The 19,596-nt window shown below is 39.3% G+C and overlaps 4 protein-coding genes across 11 annotated transcripts; 3 read left to right on the top strand and 1 right to left on the bottom strand.

Moving 5' to 3' along the window:
* Nucleotides 1–20: 20 nt before the first annotated feature.
* On the top strand, nucleotides 21–2,158 carry LOC124213247 (STING ER exit protein). The gene is made up of 4 exons (XM_046614351.2): nucleotides 21–275; nucleotides 369–525; nucleotides 605–833; nucleotides 902–2,158. The coding sequence occupies exons 1-4, from the start codon at nucleotides 155–157 to the stop codon at nucleotides 1,046–1,048; spliced, it is 654 nt and encodes a 217-aa protein (XP_046470307.1). The 5' UTR covers nucleotides 21–154; the 3' UTR covers nucleotides 1,049–2,158.
* LOC124213244 (serine-rich adhesin for platelets) lies at nucleotides 1,146–11,216 on the bottom strand. Of its 6 annotated transcripts, none has more exons than XM_069133963.1 (10): nucleotides 10,536–11,216; nucleotides 9,584–9,811; nucleotides 9,294–9,491; nucleotides 5,086–9,081; nucleotides 4,764–4,994; nucleotides 4,456–4,633; nucleotides 4,190–4,381; nucleotides 3,574–4,110; nucleotides 3,258–3,500; nucleotides 1,146–3,184 (listed from the first exon to the last, which is right to left on the bottom strand). In XM_069133963.1, exons 2-10 carry the CDS (start codon nucleotides 9,778–9,780, stop codon nucleotides 2,108–2,110), a joined length of 6,849 nt encoding a protein of 2,282 aa, XP_068990064.1. In that variant the 5' UTR covers nucleotides 9,781–9,811; nucleotides 10,536–11,216; the 3' UTR covers nucleotides 1,146–2,107. The 6 variants fall into 6 exon arrangements, with proteins under 6 accessions (XP_068990064.1, XP_046470293.1, XP_046470294.1 ...); XM_046614337.2 differs by having other exon boundaries at nucleotides 4,764–5,001; nucleotides 5,090–9,081; nucleotides 10,536–11,213; XM_046614338.2 differs by lacking the exon at nucleotides 10,536–11,216 and adding an exon at nucleotides 10,286–10,431 and having other exon boundaries at nucleotides 4,764–5,001; nucleotides 5,090–9,081.
* A 99-nt stretch (nucleotides 11,217–11,315) lies between these two features.
* On the top strand, nucleotides 11,316–13,611 carry LOC124213246 (palmitoyltransferase ZDHHC3). 3 transcript variants are annotated; one of them, XM_046614349.2, is made up of 7 exons: nucleotides 11,316–11,860; nucleotides 12,036–12,218; nucleotides 12,339–12,428; nucleotides 12,614–12,750; nucleotides 12,878–12,962; nucleotides 13,103–13,315; nucleotides 13,393–13,611. In XM_046614349.2, exons 2-7 carry the CDS (start codon nucleotides 12,138–12,140, stop codon nucleotides 13,552–13,554), a joined length of 768 nt encoding a protein of 255 aa, XP_046470305.1. In that variant the 5' UTR covers nucleotides 11,316–11,860; nucleotides 12,036–12,137; the 3' UTR covers nucleotides 13,555–13,611. The 3 variants fall into 3 exon arrangements, with proteins under 3 accessions (XP_046470305.1, XP_046470304.1, XP_046470303.1); XM_046614348.2 differs by having other exon boundaries at nucleotides 12,039–12,218; nucleotides 12,339–12,524; XM_046614347.2 differs by having other exon boundaries at nucleotides 11,317–11,860; nucleotides 12,339–12,524.
* A 4,164-nt stretch (nucleotides 13,612–17,775) lies between these two features.
* On the top strand, nucleotides 17,776–18,368 carry LOC124211175 (uncharacterized). Its single transcript, XM_046609982.2, has 2 exons — nucleotides 17,776–17,920; nucleotides 18,005–18,368. Exons 1-2 carry the CDS (start codon nucleotides 17,897–17,899, stop codon nucleotides 18,260–18,262), a joined length of 282 nt encoding a protein of 93 aa, XP_046465938.1. The 5' UTR covers nucleotides 17,776–17,896; the 3' UTR covers nucleotides 18,263–18,368.
* The last annotated feature ends 1,228 nt before the right edge of the window (nucleotides 18,369–19,596 follow it).

Consider the following 19,596-nt stretch of genomic DNA (forward strand, 5'->3'; position numbering starts at 1 on the left):
ACGCTAGCTGCTATCCATGTTCCATCCGTATTCCGTCAGACGCCGTTGACTCACACTGACCGAATTGTCGGGACGCCAGACGAACGGACATACGCATTTGTTTTTAGTATAAGTGTTTACAACGATTTTGACTGTTAATTGAGTTGAAAATAAAATGCCTAAAGTCGTATCCCGAAGTATAATATGTTCCGACACGAAGGATCAAGAGGAATACAGCGAAGAAAAACCACTTCATATTTACTACTGCCTTTGTGGACAGATGACTTTGATTTTAGGTTAGTACACGCATCTACGGTGAACGTGTAGAACATAATAATAATTAATGGTAATATTTATCGTGAACGAATCACGATGGTAAAAATTCACAGATTGCCCGATTGAAAAACTGCCTTTGAGGAAACGAGACGGTTCCCGAGTGATAGACGGCAGTAAACATGCCCACAAAATAACCAGCGAACTGGACGAGATTGTGTACCTCAAACGAACCGACACATATGAAAAGCAACACAGACACAAATGCAAAAAGTATGTATCATGTTCTATTCGCAATGTAATTAAATAAATGTATAGACCAAAACTTTAACGCTATCTAAATTTTGAACAGATGCGGTCTCTTGCTTTACTACAAACACGAGGCACAATCGAACACTGTTTTTATAGTGAAAGGGGCAGTAATAAAAAGCTCTGGGGAAGGTCCTATGACGGACATATATAATCAAGTAGCCATTGAAAAACCCAAGAAAATCATGGTCACAAAACACACAAAGAATATGGGCAAGTTTAGCTCAGTTACAGTTTCAACCATTGACGAGGAAGAGGATGAAATTGAAGCTGTAAGTAACATAAATTAAAAATGTATAACGCATCGATCAATAATGTGATCCAATTTTTTGTAATACAGAGAGAAGTTGCTGATTCGTACGCTAATAACGCGCGTATAATAGAAAAACAGCTTGAAAGAAAGGGCGTGAATAAACGAAAAGCTATGCCGCTACCTGAAGTGGAACCCAAAAGAACAAGGCCAAGAGGTACACTGCTAGATATTTAATTTAATTCAGTTTAATGAAGTTCCTATGTATTTTGTAAAATATGGGTTCTGTGGAGCTATATACGTGGCGCGTTATGCTTGAGTGATGCAACAAGGATTAAACGTTATATTGAAATATTTATTAACATTACATAAAAGTAAATATTTTTAAAATATATATAAATGACTAGATACAAATATTGCATAGTAAAAATGTACATTGCAAAATATAGAGATAAGATATTGAATAAATAAATACAATTAACAATTAAAATTAATTTATATTTGTTTTTATAAAAAAAACAAAAAAATTGAAACAAGAAAAAACAGTACATCCAGCTTCAAGACTAAACTATCTAGTATCAGAATTAATTTTCTGATCTCGTTATAGAATGGCAATCGTTCAGAGAACAGCAGAATCATATTCTTTCATACAATAAATAATAATAGTCGTAATATTGCAATGTTTTACAAGATAATTTGCAGATTACAACTTGCTTACATATTCATTACTAAAACACTAACAGGAAAATCTAACTGATTGTAAAGCAAATTGCATATAACTGGCCATTTTATGTACTCGCTTACAAAGCCACAGGACATGCAAAGTATGTAATATTTTTATAACGCGAACAGTGGCACGTCTGCTTGCCTGTGTAAAGATTTTTCAAATATCTCCACACACGATTGCATCAGTGATGAACGAATATACCAAATATTAATAATCTCAATATCCATAAATAGATGAACACATACGCACGTAGAGGTAATTAACTTAATGTCCGATTTACTGATATGTATGTAAAAAAAAACAGAATGGCATAATGGAAACGATTGATAAATAAATATTTGATCGCGAAACTCGAGCATCGAGTTTTTGGAATGAGTAAACAATCAAACATATGGAATAATTCTGTTAAAAAACAAAACATGCAAAGTAATAATCCGCTATCACAAAATATTGAGAATCTTCGATCACGTAATACTGATTAATGCATAAGAACCATACACATCATACTAAACGCATTCAATGTATGTAATCACTAATGCAATCAGCACATATAAATAATAAGTTAACATTTACACATTAGCTTCTGACGATTTGATATCTGACTTTTTAAGTATCGAGGGCTCATCCTTTAAAAATGTTCCAGATCTGGAACCGACAGTTGGTTGTTTCACTGCCTCACCATTATGGCACGTAGTTTTAATCTTATCGTCGACCATTTTGCCGGTCGTTTTTTTATTCCCAACTATTCCGGACTTATTAGCTCTAACCGCACCATTTGATTTTGGTGATAACTTCTTTGGACTCTCGACGGTCGGTTGATTAGAGAGAGTCCCTTTCCTCTCTTTTCTTAAATTACTAGCACCTGATAACTGTAGAGTAGCTTGCCTCGCCGTCGATCGACTTCCAGTGGTAGTTTGCACAACTCTCCCGGGGATGTCTGGGGTTTTTGCCGCGTCTAATAGGTTCCTTCGCAAACTGGGAGATCCGTGATATGGTGTAACTGGAAGTGCTCTGTTCCTACTGGCGGCAGTCGAGCTCTCAATTGATCTGGGAGCCCGTCGTACTATCGTTAACGGACTTTTGTGCTGTATTGGAGGAGATGTTTTCTTAACACCACGTTCCCGAGTTTGACTTCTGTTCATGCTTCTGTTCCCCAAGGTTGGTGAGAGTTTGTTTGAAACTGTCGATTTTGGTGTGCCAGTCACCTCAGTCATCAAGCTATCGGTAGACATGGATGTGTCCATTTTCGTCATCGTTTTCTTTACCACAGGTTTCTTTTTTGCTTCAGCTAACGAATCTATCGACAAGCCTATCTCGGTCTCCTTCTGTTTGAGCAAAGGTGACTCTGGACGTGTTATACCGCAACTTTTACTCGTTGGATCTTTTCTGTTACTCGCCTTGTCGGCGTTTGAATCGGCAAGACTGTCGGAGGAGAGAGCTTTTACATCTTTCTTTATCGGTAGCTTCATCTTTGCAGCTGCCTTTTTATCCACGGCACGTTTCATCGCAGGACTAGATGTTCGTGAAGAATCCGAGGATGATATCAAATTCTTACGACGGTGCTGTATCATTTTTTCAGGTGGCGCCTGAGGAGCTACCTCTTTTGCGACAGACTTGTTTCGTGGCTCCAGATACCTAGGTTTTACCTGGAATGATGCAACATGATCGAGTAATTGAAGAAATCGTTTCATCATTTTTAGAGATCCGATATAACCTTACCTCGATTTTATTTGGCCAGGACCGCGGTCTGCTGCTGATTTCACTTGCGATCAATTTCTCATGTGGTAGTTTTCGATCTAGTGGATCTGTCTTGGGCTTGCTCAGAGGAATTTTCTTCGTTTGTGGCGCAGGCGGTGCAACTTGCTTCAAGGTTTTATCATTATGCTCAGACATCACCATTTTAACTTTCCTCAGTTCCACACTGCGGCTTGCCGATGTTCGGCTAGAGGTTGCTCTTGGCTCCTGGAAAACATTTGATATTACAATTTCAAGTAGAACATATTTACGCGTTTCATTATTCGATCTTAAAACCTGCCTTCAAGAAATTTGAATGCCGAGATTGACGCTTGGATGTTTCATGAGGTAAAATAACTAGACAAGCTAATTCTTGTATCCTTCTTCGCAGTTCCAAATCCATTTTCAACCACATTGTCGACCTTGCAGCCCTCGGAGCTTCCCGCACCAAACATTTCTCTACATGGCTATGGATTTTTTTCAAAAATTCGATGAACTGCTGAGCCCATTTCCGCTCCAACGGTATATCTTCGGATTGTGCTGTGAGTAGCATCTTGTGCAGCTTGGCATAACTTTTGCAAGCCTGTTCCGGAGGCAGGCGGTCTGCAGCTGCCAAGATGTTATCTTCTAGACGACTTATGTTCCAACTGAACTCACGACCAAGTGCTTGAAACTTTTCATTGCCCACCAAGCCAGAAAAATTATCTGACAAGAATTTAACCGAGGTTTCCAGGAGATTGGAAACCAGTCTGAAAACAGGCTCTGCCCAACGGACGTTTGGCAAGGTCGCCAAAAGCTTGTCACAGTCCATCATAGTCTGGAGGACGTTATCTGTAGACTGAGGTTGTTTACATCAGTAAGATCATATAATAATTTTTTCGAATGCTTGCTTTCTATGCCATGAACCATCTAATTACCATGTGTACGATGTGCTGATGGTAACATTTGTCCATGAGTTCACGGGGCAGGGTAGCAAACGCTTTGCATGGCCATATGCGTACAAAATGTCTGGTTATCCAACGAAGAGATTTCCGATATACCTCGTCCAGTCCGTATGCAGCAGCTAACGGCATACACTCTAGTACTCCAACAGCGCAAATCTGACATGGCTAAAGAAAAGAATACCTTGTTAATTAACGCTGAAAAACCCTGAGGTTTCCCCAATAATATGTTTGAAATTTACCTTGTGAAACAGATGGCAGTACTTCACTTTAAGCGTGTAACTAATCACTTCCTTCAGCCCCTCCAAGCACAACATATCTGCCAACGTTGCCAATTCCACGATACTTATCGTTTCTGGTATGTTACTTTCCCCGCTATATATGTGGCATAAGGCAAAGTGTACGGAATTGTAAGAATATCTGCAAGCAATCACAGTTTGTCCATTTAACATCGTTCCAAAGTATCAATCAGGTTGCAAAACAGAAGTCAAGCTACCTCCTCAGCAAATTAAACTAGATTTTATCCTCACCAAGAATCTCTTGTGCTTACCCTTGAAGCGCAATCACATTTCCAGCACTTTCGACCCATCCGCCGCTAAGTATAGCTGCAAAGTATTGGCAGCGGGAGCTCAATATGCACTTATGAGCTCTTATTCGGCGTCCCGAAACGTCTATTGTTACGTCAGGATTAATTTCCTCCAGAAACATGCGCAAGAGATCTTCGCCCAGTCTGTTGTACGGTTTAGTTCCTACCAAACTTGATGTTTCCGTCTCCTCTGTGCTACCTTCTTAATTATTCAAAGTTCGATTATTAATATAAAATGACCAAGTATTGTACTTAAAGCATTTGAAGATATGCCAGAAGAGATTACCTACCAGCTCCGGATCGACCCATGCTGCTTTGCATACTGCTGAGATCAGATTCTGATATAACACCTTCGCCATCTCCATCATTGCCTAAATCATCCAAGGGAGATTTTTGCTTCGGAGGCAAAGAAGTCGTCATGGCAGAGGCAAACTTCCCTCGCGATACATTTCTCAGTGGACCAGTTGATCTGGACATGACAAGTTTACTTTCGATCCAAGAGGTTTCAGGAATGCTGGTGCTCATACGGTACGTGACCCTTTCATCCTTTGTATTAATTATGTCAGAGGTATGAAATCGCACAGGAGTTTTATCCAGGTCTGAAAGACGAACGAAACTAGAGCCTGATGGATTGGACGGTGCAGATTTATTCCCATGTGGACCTTGATCAAACATCTTTTCCTCTCTTTTGGTACTTGTCGCAGATCGGGAATGATGTCCAACTAATTTCACAGCTCCGCAATCATGGTTAGTCAGTTCGGATTCAATTTTTTTTATCTTTGCATTTAGAGATTTTTGGGTTTCGAATATTTTGTACCCAACAGGTGGCACCGTTTGAGATTTATTTGAAGGTTTTTGCTCCTCTGCATTCATCATTTCTGAAAGTTCTGAGTCATGATGATCGCTCCTTGGTGACGGCCCACTTCCACTACCACTACTAATGTCGAATGTTTCACTCTTACGAGTATGATCAGGACCATCGGTACTCTCAGTTCCAGTTTTATCCCACACAGATACCTCGGAATATTCCTCTTCGTACGCCTTAGTTTCGGCATCAAAATTTTCGGTGACTTCTGTCGAAATTAATTCCTGGTAATCGTGCTGCTTAACAGAGGCTCTTAATTCTTCGTTAAATATTTCAATATGCGAATTAGGCGGAGTATCACGATTGTCGTACTCGAATACATCCTCTGTCGATGTGTCCATGTTTCGACTGTTGTTATCCTGCTCTTGCAGTCGCTTGGTGGAATTCAATCCGTTCAAGGTATCGGCTCGAGCAGCCTCGCTCAGCGAGTGGCTAGAGTTACTCGTTTTTGTCTGATTCTTTCTCAAGTCCCCGCGATCCACGGACAGGCTGTGAGCCCGCTTGTGTTCCTTGCGATAAACAGCTTCTTTGCCGATATGTCCATTACCATTTGCCGTGCCACCTTTGTCTACGTTCCAAGAATGTCGCTTGAAAGCAGGTCTTGAAGATGACAAGGTTCGTCGTCTAACCACCGGAGAATCAGATTCAATGAACATGAAAATGCTCTGTTTATTTTGCTCTCTTGAACCTTTTTGGTCAGTAGAAGACTGATCTTTTTCACTGCTACTGCCATTCTCATCAGAATAACCATTGTTTGGTTTTGCCTTTTCAATTATAGCCGCGTTTTCCGAATTGAAAGACTTACTAGCAGCCGAGGTACTTTCTTCATCGATAGTTTTCTCCCTCAGTTCCGTTTTAGTGTTATGTGTAATGCACTTACCATTAGAACTTTTAGAATCATTCAGATCTATGAACATAGAGAAAATATTTCTTTTATCACATCCTCGGCTCACATTTTGCCCTGCATTGCGTGCTGTTACATGAACATCTTTCTTTTCTGTCGGTGAAACCTTACTTTTCTCAGATATATCAATGAAAAACTCGCAGTAGCTTTTTCCATTTCCATTTTGCTCTCCACATTGGTCTCTCAGTTTCGATTTTGGTTGAGATTCAGCTTTCTCAGAAGTTGTAAGAGATTCCCCACAACTTTCTGCTTCATTCAAGTCAATGAAAAAACCTAAGCTCCCCAATCTCTCAGGAGATTTAAATTTCTTTTCATTCTTCTGCATACTCTCAACATTTGACAAACTCTGTGACATTGTTTCCTGCATCTTATCACTTCCCACTAACTCAACATCCTCTTTTACTGGATTACGCATGTCGACAACCCATGATGTCATTGAACTGCACATCCTTACTGGTTTTACTTTCACCTCAGGTTCGTCCATGAGAACCGAACCACCAGAAACTATTGGCGTTGATTCGGTCTTTCGTCTTACGATCGGACTGTCTGTTACCTTCGAGTAGTCAGTGGCAGCTGCACCCCCTGAAACAATTGGCGTTGTTTCGTCACATTTAGACCGCTTTGGTACTTCTATAGCCTTTGTACTCTCCCTTGTCTCAGGTGCAAGAGGCTGGTTAATAATACTTTCTTCGCTGTTCAGAGATATGCTTTTTTCGGCACAGAAACTACTTGATAACTCCTGCATATTTCTGCAGTCTTGACTATCGAGTGAGGCAATGGAAACCACTGCACATGTCACAATAGTTGGCTGTCTCATGTCTAAACACACATCAACTGGTTTTATCCAAGTATCGTCCATTACTGGTACATCAGAGCAGGAATCACCATCTACACGATGTCCCGAGTATTGAGGGATCGAATTCTGAAAAACAAGACTACCCTGACGTCTTTCATATTCTTGCCTGAGGATAGAAAGTTTTTCATCGTTCGGATCTAATTCAAATGTGTTTCTCCTGATGAGAGAAGGTCGTCTCGGTTCTATTGCCTCAGTCTCTTCTGTAACAACGTTCTTCTCTTGCTCAACTGGATCTTTCGAAACAGCTTCCAAAAAGACTCCAGATTCCTCGCAACGATTTGGTTTGTTATTACTGATCCCTCTGCTGTTGTCTGGGCAGGGAGATTCTCTTGCGCTTTCCCCACTGTCTGCTTCTTTAATTTCTACTACTAGAGTTTCTTTTTCAGTACTTTTCTCCTTCTCGCTATCCGCTTTATCCTCGGAAGTCGAATCCAACCGTTTCACTTTACGCAATTCGATCAGTGGCTCCAGTCGCTCTGTTAACTTCAGTTCCTTTTCAAACTCGGCAACTTTCTCATGGCCGCTTTGAAAACTCGACAATCGTCTTGTTCCAGTCAATCGATGATGCTGCTCTTCAGGTTGGAAGATCTGATTCTCATCATCATTCGAATTACGATTCACGCAGCTGGGAATGTACGAAGGAATTCTACTACCCAAATCACGTTCATGCAAATTATCGACTATGGCAACTTCCTCTTCGTCATTTAAACTCGAAGCATCGATAAAATAATAACTACTTGTACTGGAGGAGCTCTTTTTAATCGGTAGATCATTTGAGTGGGACAGTTCATGTCGCAACTCTTCCATTGTCATGCTCCTGGCCTCAGGATTAGGATTAAGTTTCTCATCATCTTGTTTGTTGAAACTCTCGTATTTCTGCAATGCCTTTTCAGGATCAGAATTAAGCGGTGACATGTTAACAGGATCAATAAACTCGAACGATTCCGTTGGAACAAATGAATTTGTTTTCTCATTTTCGTCAGTTTCAGATTCGGATTCGTAGAAAGGATCATCAAGCACGTGATTTTCATAACTGGATATCTCTAGTTCTGCCCGCTCTTGAAGTTTTTGAGCATTTTCATCCGATGACCCAGAAGAATCAAGTTCCCTCAAGTTACCCCCGCACTGCGGTTCAATTCTTACAAATGAACAGGTTGCGTCAGAGCCGATGATATCAGCACCATGCTTTTTTTCCAACAATCTCGCAGACTTATCTGTATAACTAGTTGTGTTGTCGATATTTAAAGCATTTGTATGCTGTTCGTTCAACGATATCTTGTTACATTCCTCGGCACCAGAGCCTCTGAGTGTGACTTTGTTAGAATCTTCATCTGTTGAAAAGTCACCTGTAGCATGAGATTCGTCCAAATCTGGACCTGATGTTTCTGAAACGCTATTGTCACGTGGGCTAACAGACCCCGTCTCCAGTCCAGAGTCAGCCATGTCCGAAGATGTGGGACTCACATCTACTGTTGCATTTCTATAGCAACGCCCAAAATTCGTTTTTATATCACTCGTATTCCACAGACAATTATCGTAGCTCAATTTCCTGCTGAAGCTATCTCGCTCTGCAGATTCTTCAGACTGCAATGTATCCGATATTAGCTGAACCAGTGTTAGCTCTTCTTGTGACGGATCAGAATTAGTATAGAGAAGTCTGCAAGAGCAGGTGAACAATAATTAATACAGGCAATGATTTCATAAGAAGTTTACATTGATTTTTAGTTGTTTCAGTAGAAAATTTTCACACGTTATATAAAATAAAGTGCAATGCAGCGTGCAATAACAAATCGATGTTTGAGGCTAGAGAAAAGTGCTGGAAATTCTGAGAACACCGAACACAAGAAAAAACGATAGAACCACCAATACCTCAAAAAATTCTCAATGTGGCGAAATTTTCCAGGAACATCAAGCGCACATTTGACCAAACTACTATCGTATACAAAGTACGGCTCTAGAAGGTGATAAAAATGTGGCGATCTTGTCCTGACAATGCACTGGTTGGTTCGTATTACCTTACAGTCGATCAATATTTCAAGATCTGAATGAAGAGAGTCTGTGAATATTCTGCGTAATAAAAACAAAAATACATTTAAGGTTGAACAAATGAGTTTCATATTGAAGCAGGTTTATATTTAATATAGATGACCAAGGTGTACCTTTGAATGTGCTCGTGGAGAATGTTTATGTTTTTCAATCGTGTTCTTACAGTTTCTATTCTTTGGCGTTGCTTGAATGTTTCTGTGACGACGGGTGGCTCAGACGTGTGGCGAGGATATAAATGGGAATTGTAAAGCTGTGGATTTACTTTCTCTAAACGTCCGCCTTGTCTGTACCTGCCGCTGCCTCCAGCCATGAGGCATCTCTATTGTATCATGTATTCCCACCTTGAACGATAATTTTTTTTTGCAATAAATACGTGCTTGCCCTTTCAAACGTGAATCAGCTGATCTTTAAGGGAGTGCCCTAGTCGATTTTGACGTGGGCATATACATTTCTAAATATCAAAGTCCAAGTACCTCAAACGCGAAAAAGGGTTTAACAGCCCCATTCTATACGCAATTCTGAACAAAAACACACCGACACATTTTCATTTGCTGCAGAAATAAATAATTCTACGAATTTACTATTGCGACTTCGTAGAATTCATGTCATTTGTTTATTTCTGCGTCAAATGAAAATGTATCGGAATGTTTTTGTTCAGATTTGCACATAGAATGGGGCTGTTAAGCCCTTTTTAGCGTTTGACATACGTAGACTTCGATATTTGGAGATATATACATCAACGTCGAAATCGGCCAGAGCACCTCCTTAATCAGGATTGATATTGAAGTTTAACGAAGTAACAATGATACAAGTACAAGTATATGCATGTGTACATCTCCTAGGCAGGAGTCTCGTGAATAAAATAAATATATAAATAAGGTGTGACGACTGCGCGAATGTAAATCGCGGTATGTGCGTGACGACGATGGGTTCGTCAGGGTCGCGCAATTACTCGCAGTATGAAGGAATCCGATAATTAATATTCAACCAGCACGCAGCACGCGGCTGAGCAGAAGCACTGAAAACATACTACATACATACATACGAAGATACATGCATACACACCTTTTTTCGCCGATCTCCTTAGCTGTCAGCTGCCCCACTTCGTTCTACATGCGATCAAAGCTGTTCAACGCGGTGTTAACGCAATGCAGAAATGTAAAAGGCGACGGGTGACGGGTGCGGTAGTTTGACATGACAATAATTGTTGTTTGTTTTAATTATTATCACAAGTTAACGCTGAGGCAGCCGGATCCGTCGTAAATAAATTCATCTTTCAATTATTTATAGTACTGGACGCGTCAACTAATCTACCTATTCCCTAACTTTGCCGACGAACATATTTGTACTTTTTTCTTTGCAATATATTATTGACCGAATATACTGATTCCACACTTCGTTGGCGTCTGGCATTATATTATCCCAACATCGGCAGGTGCATCTCGATTAAACCGCGATTAAAGGGATCCCCATACGAACACGCACTATTATCACGTACTACTATTTTCATTAGATTCCTTTGTATGTTTATTTAAAGCCTGATGGTGACACCGAGTGCAATTAGATTGGGTGCTTCCTTTTTTTTCTTAATTTATTTTTTATCCATGAGAGAGCTCGAAAAGACCTCCTCCGTCGACTTTCAAGTCCGGCAGAAATATCTATAAAAATGGCCGTGCTGTCTATCTGTCTGTTAGTCTGTCTGTCCTTTTTCACGGTGTTCAATCGCCCGCAGATTCGTCCTAATCTCGTAGTAGTTCCAGAAATTGCCATTTGATGGCGTCAAGTCGTAACCAGGCCGCACGTATCTTCACTCCTTCCTAAATAAGTAAAGAATCTCTGAAATTGCCTCATAAGTCGACACACTACACCCTTTCGAACACTGTTTTATTTCAAAATTACTATTACTATAACAGGGATATTTACATAATTCTCTGTATATTTACCTTGGAAACGTATCGCATTCAAAATCCTTGAAATCGCTTCACTGCCATCTGCGATATCGCATCCGTGTCTATTGCGTAGTCCGGGTATCTATAATTTACGTAATTCGTGATGCAACGATTTTGGCACCTGGCAGACGCCTTGGCTTGTGACAGGCATCGACATACTTCAAATAATAACGGTGATATTGATCCGTACTTATCCTAAATCGGACATAATTTAGTTTATGAAAACAAGGGCTGATATGACGAAATTTCGTTGAAGCTTAATAAAAGACTGAATAAAAAGTATTAGGTTATGCCAAATCTTCCTTAGTTCCTACGGTTATGTCTTTTAGGTTATGTTATTTTGATAAGAAAATATTTTATCGTGGCCTGAATGCACGCATACCGAGTACAGTTACGCAAATCTGGTTCGACTAAATCGTGCAAACGAAACAGCAATTTGGAGTAAGTACAGTATGAGAATTTGCTCAGTACAGAATATTAATCCAAAAAGTCTCTTATAGTCAGTATTGGCATTCTGTATCATAAACCCAACATTGAAACGAGTCTTTGGCCTTAAGTAGTTCTACAACAAATGTGAACAAGATTTTCTAACTATTTTCACTGATTTATTTTCAAGAAGAATCATGGTTAAGCTCATGGCCATATCGATGAAGCTTTCCCTTTCCATAAGAAAAGATCGGCAAGTTTGATTTTACAAGTTTCCTCGTTACTTGAAGTCATGGATTATGAATACATACCATTCCAGAGGGAGAAAGATATTCATAATAAATGTTGCGGGGGAAAGTTTTGGTGCATCAAGGCAAGTTTTCGTTCACTACGTGTCATTTGAAACTGTCAGTTTATTGATAACTCTATCATTAGACTGAACGAATAAAGTCGTTAATTCAACTTCTTTTAACAAGCCCAATACTTATTTCAGGATATATGTGGAATTATTTGTGCTATATTAACATGGCTATTGATAATTTATGCAGAGTTTGTAGTGATGGCGGTCATCCTTATTCCAAGCGTAAATACACTTTACGCTACTTTTAACATGGCCATATTTCAGTCATTAGCTATTTTGGCATTCGCTTCTCACCTTAAGACAATGTTTACAGATCCGGTACGTTACCTGCGTTCCCCCTTCCTAACAATTCGGAGATTTGAATGATGCAACTAATTTCGTGTTTCATTTATTTTTCTGGCCTGCAGGGTGCTGTTCCAAAAGGAAACGCAACCAAGGAGATGATTCAACAAATGGGATTCCGAGAGGGCCAAGTTATATTCAAGTGCCCAAAGTGTTGTTCCATCAAACCTGACAGAGCTCATCATTGTTCCGTTTGTCAAAGGTACCGTGCTATTCAATTTTAAGATTGCAATAATAAATATAGATCTCTGTCCAACAGAGATATTCCATTTCTAATGTTCTGAGGCTTATGCAGATTGTTCTAACATTTTTTCTTCAATTCTTATCAGGTGTATCAGGAAGATGGACCATCATTGCCCTTGGGTTAATAATTGCGTAGGGGAAAATAATCAGAAATACTTTGTACTTTTTACTGTAAGTATTCTGCCTTTTCTTTGCTACCAAAGCTATTCCCTTAATAATTTCTGAGGAAATAAGGAACAGAAACAAACAAGAAATTATCAATAATTATGACCCACCTCTCGACTTGCCTAATAGATGTTTGAATTTTTCAGTTTTATATTGCTGGCATATCATTGCAGTCTCTATTCTTGTGCGTTCAACAGTTTACCACTTGCGTTAGACAAGAATGGAGAGAATGTTCAACATTCAGTCCTCCCGCAACAGTTGTGTTACTTTTATTTCTAACGTTTGAAGCTCTACTCTTTGCTATTTTCACTGCAGTAATGCTGGGCACTCAACTACAAGCAATTTGGAATGATGAGACGGTAATCTAAATTCAAAATTTGGCACTTTAAGGATTTACCAAATTGTGATAGATCAAATCCAATGGTTTTTATTGTAGGGAATTGAACAACTCAAAAAGGAAGAAGCTCGTTGGGTTCGAAACAGTCGATGGAAGTCCATCCAAGCTGTATTTGGAAGATTTTCTATCGCCTGGTTCTCACCTTTTACGTCACCGCCAAATGCCAAGACAAAACTCGACTCTTATTTATATTCTGTATAAGTTATTTATAAATATATAAACATATATATTTATATACATATATAACTAACACTCTAAGCATTGAACCAAATTTTTATCCTACTATTCCTATACATTCGTAATTCAGCTTGAAGCACCAATATGAATTAACAGACTGTGTTGACTTTACGGATACGTATACACAATATTTATTCAATTATAACTCTTCATACACGGTCTTTATCTGAAAAAACCAAATACAAATAACCTGCCGAAAACAAAAGCAATAGATCATTATGCAGTTCAGAAGAGCAGATCGGTGTGTTAAAAGATTATGGCAAGGCGTAATAGTTTGACATATATTTAATTTCAGTGTTTTGAAACCGTCATAATTTTAGCAAAAGCTAGTGGAGCAATGGGTAAGGGCACTGAAAATTTTGTAGTGCAAAATTGATTAGTAGTTAAAAACCTCAAATTTACTGGTCTTTCGGTGAGAAGTTGAACAACTTGAACACAGAAGCAGTTGAAGCGAATTGTTTTACAACGGATACTATAGAAAATTGACTCGCTCTACAGATGATCATCTGATTTTGTTTCTAGTGCAATTTTGAACTTTCGTGGTAAATCTCAGCACGCATGCTGCTTTTGCCGCACGATATTAGCAACAGACCCATATTCTAACAAACAATTTGTGTCTGTAAAGTTATTTACTACAGTTCCTCAACTGGCATAAAGTAATTACAAACCGTTGGAAGAAGAGGTGAATCGTACATGTGAGACGCTAGTTTTGAAACAATCACACTTAAGTGATAAGAAGAAAAACAAGGCAAAATGAAAAAGTAACTTTTTTATTTTTATCATCAGATTTGCGAATTTTTTGTTTGTTATCATCTATTTATTATATTATTACAATCGTATTTTTATTAGAGGGAAATAGAATGGACTAGATATTGCAATTCAATTTTTAATTTTGTTATTCGCGTAACCTATCTTAACATAAGATGACTTAACCTATGCTGACCTCTGCCGTAATAGCCGTAATAGTAAACTCGTAAACCAACAGTTCATAACCTATCGATGATCGGCCGCAAATTCAAACTTCATTGTCCCTGCTGCCTACCGTTAATTTTCTTCTGTCTGCCATCAACTGAATTACTGACATGGCAGATGAATGAACTTGATACGGTCGTCGCCACTAGGTGCATTCTTGGAATTTGTACTACTCAACAGGTGCGCTGACAAGTGGAACCAATGTGGTAGCAGGTACAGATGGTTAGCAAGTGCTAATCCTATTAGTAGAACAACCTGGAGCGGGTGAACCTAATCCGGTATAATGTGCCGGGCCCCTGTTAGAAGGCTCTCGGCTATCCAATATACTAGCACGTAAGTTGGGTGGCCTTTCCACAGTGCGTTAGGGGCATCAGTCGATTCATTTGGGTTGAAACTAATGGATACTCTGATCGGAAAGAATACAAACAGAAGAAAAACCAATTGAAAATAATTAAGTGAGGTGTTGGTTACTTTGACCACTTATTTTGATTGACAATTAAAAATTATCAATGATTTCCATAGGCTAATCTTAGTCGAACAAATTGGAGTGGGGAAAACTGATCCGGTATACCGTGTACCAGAGCCCCTGTTACAGAGTTCTCAGGCCATCAGATATGCCAGTACGTATGTTGGGTGGCCTATCAACAAAGCAGTAGGCGCATACACCATGTGCATTTCACTGAAAATGGGTGGATGCCGATCGGAAAGAATAGAATCAGCAGCAAAACCAATTTCAAATACCTAATTAAGTTGTTTAATACAAAAACCAGATATTTTAATTAACAATTAAGAAGTTATCAAGGTTGTGGATTTATTTTCGAATCCATGACCAAATGTATAAAACGAATGCCAATATGAATCGTATCTTTTGGTCTATCTCAAAAGAAGTAAATCTTTTAATTTTAAACAAAAACTTCGTAGGATTAACAACTGAGGAAATACGAAGGAAAAACGGTGTTATTTATTTTATTCGAGAATACATAGATAATAGTAATAATGTAATATCATACATAATATATCGTATTCTGCAGAAGTGCGTTTGCACCTGTACGCAGGCTGATACTTATACTATACTTACAGACTATATAATACCTAGTTTATACAACATTTTGAATATTCTGCTTCAGTTAATCTGCTTCAGTATACACTGACACCCGAACATTTGTAATGAAATAAAAGATTATTGAATAAACTGATACTGAACTGACACTGTACTTCTGTAGCTACGAATTTGTAATTTCTCTTCCCCACCTCTGCAATACCCTGACGCAAATTTCACGTATTTCGGCCGTTCCTTCTGATCCGTTATTCGTAGCGAGTTGGGACTGCGCCCAGTCGATTTCTCTCGCAAAATTACGTCGGAATAGTGCACGAAAGAATTTATTCCAGCACTTTTCAAAATCGCGAAGATTTTCGCCAAAAATGCAAAGGGGTTAGCCTTACTTTTTCTTCGTTTTTGGAGCCGAAAATTTTTGGACTCAGATTCGATTTGTACGACCATTTCCTGACTAATTGGACCGCCAGGAACTCAGAAAATGCAGCGAAAAGACCGTGGGATCAACAGGAGAGAAATTACGAAGGAAAAAGCACCCGCTGAAAAACGTCGAAAACACAGGTTCTGGTTTTTTGGCTGTAACTTTTGATCTGTTGCTCGCAGCGTATCGGGACTACGCCCAGTCGATTTCTCTCGCAAAATTACGTCGGAATAGTGCCCGAAAGAATTTATTCCAGCACTTTTCAAAATCGCGAAGATTTTCGCCAAAAATGCAAAGGGGTTAGCCTTACTTTTTTCTTCATTTTTCGACCAAAAATTTTTTGGTCTCAGATTCGATTTGTATAACCCATTTCTGACTAATTGGATCCCCAGGAACTCAGAAAACGCAGCGAACAGCGCGTGGGATCAACAAGAGAGAAATTACGAAGGAAATTTTTCATTTTTCGGCTGTTACTTTCGATGCGTTGATCGCAGCGTATTGAGACTGCGCCCAATCGATTTATCTCGCAAAATTACGGAATAGTGCATGAAAAAATTCATTCTAACACTTTTCAAAATCGCGAAAATTTTCGCCAAAAATGTAACGCCTTACTTTTTTTGGGGAAAAAAATCTTTCGTCTCAGAATTGATTTGTATGACCATTTCTTGACTAAGTGGAGCCTCAGGAACGCATCAAATGCACCAAAATGAGCGTAGGTCCAACAGCAGAGGAACTAGTATATGGTGTATCATATCAAATGTCAGGGACAAAACGTTTGACATACAGATATTTAGACCGACATTTTTCTCAAAACCTCTTTGTTGAATTCTCGAGGTTCAAAAACGTAAAAATTCGATTGAACCTAGAAAAAGCGACTTTCGACTGAAACAAATACTTTTCAGACATCACCAAAAGTAATGAATAGTAAAAAATGCAAAGTGGATTCGTCCAACGTTTTCATCAATGTTTGGATATTACGAACTTTTGTTTAAATAAAATCGATTCCCAGAACCAATCTTAGTAGCTGGTTCTTCATGAACTCAAAGACCATCTGCCATAAATGTACGATGCTTCATTCTCCCAATATTAACCAGAAAACCATATTTTTCTCTACGTTTACCGAGAAAAACCGAGGATTTCTCATGATCCAATAAACTTGTCCATCCGCGATTCTCAACATCTTTCTGTCGAGATGATGTCTAATACTTCCGCTTGTTGATCAGTGCGATATGTATGTACATCATGAGTGCCAAGAAGCGAAAGTATTATATTTCACATCTGTAAACCGGACGCATTTCCTGCTGAATGAAATAATTTTTCAATATGTGATCACTTTTCTCACTTCCATTCCATCCTCTATTTTTATTCAAAGTGTTTTTTACAGTTCTGCAATCATTTATGGCATTCTCTCACTCCGCTGCACTTGATCGTCAAACTGGGTTTGAACGAATGCCCTACCTCTCCATCGCTGCTCTATATTGAGAACAAGCGATTGCGGGAATGTGTACTCCCCTTCACATCTGATAGTTTTCAGCACGAGGTAGCCAGAGAAGTGGGCAGGCCGGCAGGCGGTATCAGCTTTCACTTTTCCTCGATCGTTCGGCGACTTTAACTGCCTTCGCAAGTGAACCTGCTTGATACGTAACGATTGAATTTTTACGCTCAGCAGCTGAGCCCAAAGCTGGCCTTGCAACTTATAACCTCACCAGTTTACCGTGAATATCCTGTTCGTCAAAATATCATCGTGCATTGTGTTTGACTGTTTTGTAATTGTTTAGTGAATGTGTTAGGTTACATATCGTATAGTCTTCTACCGAGTTTCACGTATACTCCAGTGTCTTCCTTTGGGCAGCTCAACCATGATCAATCACGTATCATTTAATGTAGGTATCACAGTAACGTTTAACGGTACATTCCATTAAGAATGATTTTATTCACGAGTTTGCTCAAGATTTGAATAATCGCAGATGGTTATGTTGCTCTTCACGGCGATGGTCTCTGCCTATGATCCTCAGGACGATTCGTTGAAAGACATTTTGCTCCCAGAAGGTCAGTTTGAGGCTTTCTACCTCAGAGGAACCCAGAACGAGGAACAAGGAGCTGCAAGGCCGCCGCATCTTCACGGTTCCTTCAATCAGTACCGAAACCCGGCTCTTGTTGGTGTCCAAAACGGTGCAGCGTACGGCTTCAGGTTCGACGGAAAGCGGCGGTTCAATTTTGACTAATTTAAACGATAAATATTAGTTCTCTTATAAACATGTTACTCGCAATGTAAGAAACGAAAGATACACATACGTACATACACACCCAGGCACCAAAAAATTTGACCAATCGTTGTAATTCCACACTCCGTATTTAATACTCCCTCCATACAATCAATAACCAATCTACAACCAGTCTGATCGAAAATAGACTGATCCTAGGATCGAGACGAGCATCTCGTACAATCTGAGGAGAAATGGAAACTTCAACTTTCATCCGGTCGATGAACTTCTCTTTTTCCGATTCCTTTTATAGCAGCTCGGATGTGAGCGGGAATACTTGCATTTTCTAATCTACGTCGTCATTACTGCCGAGAGATTAACCGACTCTTTCTACCATGTAATTACAGCGTATGTACTCTATGGCAATTGTTCCACCATTGTCTGCAGCGGACTTACAATCAGTAGCGACTTGTTTTGCCTGTTTTACGGTAAGCGAACTCCATCAACTGTTAAACGAACATAATTATAGTCGGGTGAGAGAAATCCAATTCGAATCTCCTCATTATAAGACAGTTCTATATTTGATCATACTAATCAATTGGAATAAAAATTAATGCAATATTGGCCCTAGAATGAAAATTTATAGACAGGACCGACGGGTTAATCATCTATCGATTTGATGTACACTTTATTTCAAAGTTACAAAGATTTCAAAAGATTTTAAGGGATTCAAATGATTTCGAACGATTTCAAAGGATTTCAAAACATTACAAGTGACTTTGTGGCATTTCAATGGATTTTTTCTATGGAAAAATTCAGAGATTTCAGAAGATGGCAAAGATTTCAAGCGATATCGTAAGATTTCCAAGAATTCAGAAGATTTCAATAGATCTCAAAAAATTTCAACAGATTTCAGAAAATTTCATGAGATTTTGAAGACTACAGATTTACTTACAGATTTCAAAGATTTCAAGTGATTTCACAAGATTTCCGGAAAAGTGTACACCATATTCCTCGAGTGACTAACTCCTCTGACGGGACTACGGGATTGCATCCCGAGCTCTTCGATACCTCATCAGATGTCTTCATTAGACATCAATTTAACAAGTCTCGCACGTACCCTGGACTCCAACACTTATAGATATAGTCGCTACTTGCGCTCTCCACGAGTAGCTTAGCTCCTGATGATGCGTGCGACAGTTTTTCACCTCGTTCCTTGTTAGGCGGTAAGAAGCGTGTATGCACATACATACATGTCAGGCATGCTACTGAGATCACGTTCTACGCTAGCGAAGTCGTCGGGAGGAACAGCGTTGTAACAAGTTTTCAGAGGAAACGGGAAACCAGATTTGTCT

Source organism: Neodiprion pinetum, chromosome 2 (assembly GCF_021155775.2).
Source record: "Neodiprion pinetum isolate iyNeoPine1 chromosome 2, iyNeoPine1.2, whole genome shotgun sequence".
Classification (NCBI taxonomy): Eukaryota; Metazoa; Arthropoda; class Insecta; order Hymenoptera; family Diprionidae; genus Neodiprion; species Neodiprion pinetum.